At 64.1% G+C, this 6238-nt stretch overlaps 1 protein-coding gene across 1 annotated transcript in view; it reads left to right on the top strand.

Moving 5' to 3' along the window:
* The window catches only part of IHH (Indian hedgehog signaling molecule), a 13742-nt gene extending 7860 nt beyond the window's left edge, over positions 1-5882 (top strand). Inside the window, exons 2-3 of the mRNA XM_064451375.1 lie at positions 143-404; positions 3643-5882. Of these exons, the coding sequence (XP_064307445.1) occupies positions 143-404; positions 3643-4304 (924 nt within the window). The 3' untranslated portion in view covers positions 4305-5882. The remainder of the gene's footprint in view (positions 1-142; positions 405-3642) is intronic.
* Positions 5883-6238: the final 356 nt, after the last annotated feature.

Here is a 6238-nt window from a genome sequence, read left to right as displayed (position 1 = left end):
ATCTTCCTCTGCTGGACCAGCCCCCAAAGGGTCTGGGGACCCAGAGGGGTTTCGTGGAAGAATGGTGGGATAGAACCTGCCAACCAGGCAGCTAACTCCCCCCTCCAAAAAGCTTTTACTGACTTTGCCCTTCTGCCCGCAGCGCTGCAAGGACCGCTTGAACTCCCTGGCCATCTCCGTCATGAATCAGTGGCCAGGGGTGAAGCTGCGGGTGACAGAGGGCTGGGATGAGGATGGGCACCACTCGGAGGAGTCGCTACATTACGAGGGCCGAGCTGTGGACATCACGACCTCAGACCGGGACCGCAACAAGTACGGCATGCTGGCTCGCCTGGCCGTGGAGGCTGGCTTCGACTGGGTCTACTATGAGTCCAAGGCGCACATCCACTGCTCCGTCAAGTCAGGTAAGGCCAGCGGGAGCAGTGAGAAGGGTGGGGGGCCAGCCCCCTGTTTGCAGCATTCCCGGGGAGCCTGGCTGGGTGGGTGGGGTGCTCCCGGGGGGTGCTGGCTCTCACAGCCTGATTTCCCTGTCTGGGGTGGACAGTCAGGTGGGGAGTGAGTCACACACCTGTGGCCAGCAGTGCCATGGGGCAAATTCCCCTTCTAGCTCCCTCGGACCTGCATCCTGACCCACCCTCTCTACCCCCATCCTTTTACCACGACATGTCCCATTCTCCCCTAGCCTGTCCTCTGTCCCCCAGTCTGCCCATCGCACCCGCCTCCCCTGCCTCTGCCCATGCAGTTCCTTAGTATCCAGCTGCCCACGCTCAGCACCATCCAGCCCTGCCCTCCTCCACTGCTGGCTGCTCCCGCTGCCACAGCAGCATCTGGCCAGGGCCAGGGCCAGGGCCAGGGCCAGGGCCAGGGCCACCCAGGCAGGGGCGGGCCGGGGTGCCCTGGGATCAGCTCTCCGCTGTGCTGCGTCTTCTGCGGAGGGGAGCAGAGCTGGGGGGCGCTAGGGGCAGAGGCAGCTGGACCGGAGTGAGGGGTCCTGTCGTCGCTGGTGGTGTTTGCTTCCCCCCGTGCGGTGCAGTGAGGGGGGGACGGCTGGTTTCACGCCCTGCCCGTGGCCGGGACGGGATTGCGTGAGTCGCAAGGCGCCCCGCAGCCCGGGGAGAAGCTGCCCTGCGCGGGAGGCTACAGCCCCGGGCCCCGCGCAGCTCCCGCCGGGGCGGCCGCACCCGCTGCGTGCGGCAGAGGGCAGCAGTGGCCCACGCACGGCACCGGCCACGCAGGGCCGCGCTCAGCCCCGGGGCCGGCCACTCCCCAACGAGGGGCGGCGGTGTTGCTGCTCGGGTGCGTGTGTGCCCATGTCGCGACAGGCTGGGAATGGCTCTGCCTGTGAGTGGGCTTGCGTGGGCGCAGGGGCAGCCTCGGCGGCTGCAAGCACACATACACCGTACTGGCACACGGCTGCCGTGCCGGAGAACTGTGCCCGCACCCAGAGCGCTTCCACATGCATGCACACGCACCGGGAGAGGGCTGTGGCTGCCCACACGTGCCCACACGTGTGCCCACCGTGCCACGGTGCTGCCGGGGCTGGTACACCAGCGCTGCCCGGCATCGCTGGTCCCCGGGCTCGGCTCCCACCGCGCTCTGCCTGTCCTACCGCCGTAGCCCGTGGCCAGCGGCCTGACACCCCCAGACGCCAGCCTGCCCCCCCGCGCTGACTCGCTCCCCCGTGCCGATGCCAGGACGGGCGCAACGCCGGCCAGCGATGGAGGTGGGGCAACCGCACCGCAGAGAGGGAGCGACGCGCCCCCGAAGAAGAGGGACAAAGTGTGGGCGAAGGACCCGGGCTCCCACGCCCCAGTGTGCTATGTGGGGCTGGCCAGAGGAGCGGGGCCAGGCTCCGAAGCAAGGACCATGACCCCAGAGCCTTGGGGCTGGCCAGAGGAGTGGGGCTGTGCCCCTGGAGAAGGACAGAGGCTCTTGAATCTTGGGATGCTCCCCTGGACCCACCGAAGAGGGATGCTGTTACCCAGGCAGCAGATCAGGGCTCCTGGGAGGGCTTCTGGAGGCTGGTCACAGCCCCCTTGCTCCACAGCAGCTTTCCAGGGCTCTGGGTCCCCCGTATTTATACCCGAGGCCATGGGGAGCCTGGGGGCACATGGTGGAGGCTGTGGGGTTCATACCCTGACCCCTCCCAGAGCTGTGTACACAGGGCAGCCGGGCTGCCCCTGCCTCTAAGTAAATGGTTTTTATTTTTGTACGGATGGCCGCATGGCCTGTTGTATGTATTGTGTCTCCTCGGGTCCCCCCCTGCACCTGCACACCCCTTCCTGCCCAGCACCTGTGCCCCCTGCTTCTGCTAGGTGCCCCTCTCGCCTTCCTGCCAGCCCCTCCCCACAGCTCTGCTGCCTGCCTAGGGAAGCAGGGTGCAGGATTTGGGACCTGGCCTCCAGGGCAGGCATGGGGTAGATGCTGCACCTCGTCTGAGCAATAAAAGGATTCTGTCCCAGAGATGGATGCCTCTCTTCATGGGCCTGGGGGCTGGGATTTCGTCTGCCCAAAGCTGGGGAGGGAAGGGGGACAGTGCCATCTGGGTGGGGACACTCAGGGATTTGATGGGGGAACTGGGAAAAGGTCCCAAGGGGGACTGAGGACTCGAATCTGGGACCATGCAGGGCCAGGAGCAGGACCCTAGATGAGCTGCAACTGACAGATGGTGGGAGGGCATCATATAGACACTAAGACGGGTTGCTCAGGCGTGGGGGATCAGGGCTGCTGTGGGAGCTGAGCACTGTTCCTTGGGAAGCCAGGGTTCCCCTGCTAGCGCTGAGCCCCTGATGCCAAGGTCTGGCTGGGTGGGCCCCTAGCAATACTGAGTGACTGCTGTATCTTTTCACCTGGGGAGGGGTAGGACCACCCCAGGGGACAAGCCCCAGAGAGTTTGGGTGCTTTACACTGTGACAACTGCTAGTGAAGCCATGCCCAGGAGGCTGGTGGCATTTGCCTGATGATGGCCACAGGTTGTGACATCTCCCTGCAGCTCTGAGAGGGGTTCAGCCAGCATCAGTGGTGCAGGGAGCACGGGGCAAGCAGGCAGGAGAAGGGAGGAGGGCTACAGTGCAGGGTGGAGGGTGCTGCAGTGCTGGGGGGAGGGTGCTGTAGCCTGCACTGTTCCTTGTAGCATCTTCCCTAGTGGTACCCAGGCCCAGGGCTGCAGGGGATCAGGATGCTGTGGGTATGCAAAGTGTGACCAGGTGCTCCGCTCCTCAGCCTGCCACTGGCTCAGGGCTCTGCCTCCCATCTTTCAAGCTTTGGGTGCCCCCTGGCACTGCTTTGCTCATTCAGGGCCGTGGCTGTGCCCCGCTTCCCAGGTCAGGCATGTTCTAGGACCTGGATCTGCACAGCAGTCCCAGCTCACTGGTGCCACAGCGGGGAGCAGGTGCTGCCATGCACAGCTTAAGCCCCAAGTGCCACCCCCACTGACATGGTAGCTGGGGGAGCAGGCACCCAGGGAGGCTGGATTAGTGGACGGGGGGTGTGTAGGGGACACATGCACATTGGTGATGCCAGCAGGGTCATCCCCAGGTGGGCAAAGCTGGGCAGCTTGGGAGGGTCTCTGTACATCGTGGAAGGGTGATGCCGGGGGTCTGGCAGATGGGTAACCCTCCTGTCCTCTCTCTCCCCGTGCAGAGCACTCGGCCGCTGCGAAGACAGGGGGCTGCTTCCCCGGGTGGGCGCTGGCGACGCTGGAGGATGGTGCCCGGACACCGTTGTGGGCACTGCGCCCGGGCCAGCGGGTGCTGGCAATGGATGGGGCGGGCAGGCCCACCTACAGCGACTTCTTGGCTTTCCTGGACAAGGAGCCCCGTGCCCTCACTTCCTTCCATGTCATTGAGACACGGGAGCCACCCCGGCGCCTGGCCCTGACTCCCACCCACCTGCTCTTCGTGGCTGAGAATGCCTCGGTGCCTGCTGCCCGCTTCCGTCCCACCTTTGCCAGTCGCGTGCGCCCTGGACATTTCGTGCTGGTGGTGGCAGGGGGGGGTGGCTTGCAGCCCGCCGAGGTGGTGGGGGTGCGGAACCGGAGGGACGTGGGAGCCTACGCCCCGCTGACGCGCCATGGGACGCTGGTGGTGGATGGCATGGTGGCCTCGTGCTTCGCCCTGGTGCAGGAGCAACATCTGGCACAGCTGGCCTTCTGGCCACTCCGGCTTTACCACAGCCTGGTGGGGTGGCCAGGGGCTCAGGGGGATGGCGTGCACTGGTACTCAGGGCTGCTCTACCGCCTGGGTAGGCTGCTTCTGCCCCCCGACAGCTTCCACCCACTGGGGGTACCCCAGGCAGATAGCTGAGGGTACGCCTCAGCCACAGCCGGCGCTGCTGGCAGAGGTGGTGGCTGCAGGGCGGCTCACCGGGGCCAGCACCCTCTCCCATAGCTGGGTGCCCATGGGGAGCTGCCTCCAGCCCTGCCTGCTCGGGGCATAGTCACCTGTCTGTTGTGGGGCACCAGTGCTCCCTGGTGTGCCTCCTCCATGCCCACCACCCCCTCCTCACTCTCTGTTCCTGGGGGCAGGGGGGAGGCATGAAGGGTCCCCCCCCCGGACATGGGGGTTCCCCCAGCTGGATCCACATGCTGCTATTTGTGTGTGTGTGTGTGTTGTGTGTGTGTGTGTGCAGAATTAGCAAATGACAGAGTCTGATAGACAAGGGGGAGCGGGGAGAGGAGAGAGTCCCTGGCTGCAGGCTGCTCCCACAGGGCTCCCAGCCTGCCTGCACCAGGTGGGAGGCTTTGGGAGAGGGGCCCCTAGGGCCCTTTGCTGGGCAGGCCAGGCAGGAGGGTGGGCGATGCCATTCCCACTCCTGAGACAAGGCAAATGGGAGGAGGGTGACCCAGGTACTGGGACTGTGCCTTGCCCTTAGCCCTGACTGCGGGTGCAGGGGGGCACCCAAAACCATCCCCTGTAAGCCTCGGGTGTCCAAGCATGGGCAGGGCTGGAGAAGGTGGCATGGCTCTGGCATGAGACCCCTGACCTGGTGACACAAGTGTTGCTAGAGTGAGGGACTGGGGAGTGGGACCCTGAGCTCTGCTCAAAGCCAGCACCATAGACACCTGGCCTGGCATGCCTGTGGGGACGCTGTGACAGCTCAGGCTTGCAAGAGGAAACCGCGGAGGCAGGTGTGTGGGCAGGAGGGTGTGAGTGCCAGCCAGTCATGGGCATGGGGGTGGGAGCAGGGGTGGGGAGAGCCGGGGCTGCAGCCCCAGCCTGCTGAGGATGGGAAGGGAAGTGGCTGGGGAGAAAGTGCTCACTTCCTGGCCTTCCCAGCATCCCACTCTGAGCTGGCTCAGCCCAAAGCCATGCCTTTCCCACCCCAAAGCTAAAAAAACTCCCCAAGCTCCAGACCCTGCCTGGCCTGACCTCCCCAACCCCCCAGCACCCCAAACCCTCAGGGTAACTCATTGCTGCTCACCTGCTCCCGGGACCCGGTGGGAGCCCCGTCAGAGCTGCAGCCACAGTCCCCCCACAAAATCCTAGCTAGAGCTTCAGCCTCCCCTAGCTCCACGTTAGCAGAGGTGAGGGGGCTGGGTGGAGCTGTGAGCCGCATCCCCCCCTGCAGCATCACACGTCTTTATTTATTTATCTGCTCTTTGTATGTACCATAGATGGGAGGCAGCGTGGGCACGTACAGGGTGAGATGGGAGCGGGCGGGGGGGGTAAAGCTCTTTGGGTGGGGGGGTGATTTTTTTTAAAAAAACAAAAAGCAAAAATTATTTAAAGAATATTTTAAAGCACAGTTTTTATGGTGATTGCTGTCCAGGGCAAAATGAGAGAGTGTGAACACAGCCAATGGCAGGGCTGTCTTTGTCTCTTCACTGGATGTACCTTTCCTGGTCGGGGACACAGCCCAATAAATCCATCATCTCCCAGGCAGGCACTCCGAGCTCTGGTGTGGGAAGGGCAGGCAGAGATCTAGGGTGCTTACTGCCATCATAAACAGGGCAGGCAGGGCTAGAGGGCATCTTGCCCTTTTCTAGGAGCAAGATTTGGCCACTCTGGTGCCCTGCACCAGCAAGGGTGAGCTCTCCCTCCCCGCTCCCCCGTACCCAGGGGAGGTGGGCAGCCAGAGGCTGTGGGAGTGACCCAACCTACATGGGACCAAGCTATCATCGGGGCCACCTGAAAACTAGGGCAAGTGGGGCAGAATGTAGGAGGCACAGCCACCATGGGACTGCCAGGGACACCACTCCATCCCAGTCTGGGCCCATCACCCCAGCACCCAGCCATGC

Source organism: Phalacrocorax carbo, chromosome 5 (assembly GCF_963921805.1).
Source record: "Phalacrocorax carbo chromosome 5, bPhaCar2.1, whole genome shotgun sequence".
Classification (NCBI taxonomy): Eukaryota; Metazoa; Chordata; class Aves; order Suliformes; family Phalacrocoracidae; genus Phalacrocorax; species Phalacrocorax carbo.
Note: the sequence above shows the minus strand (reverse complement) of the source record. Positions and strands in the feature narration are given on the sequence as shown.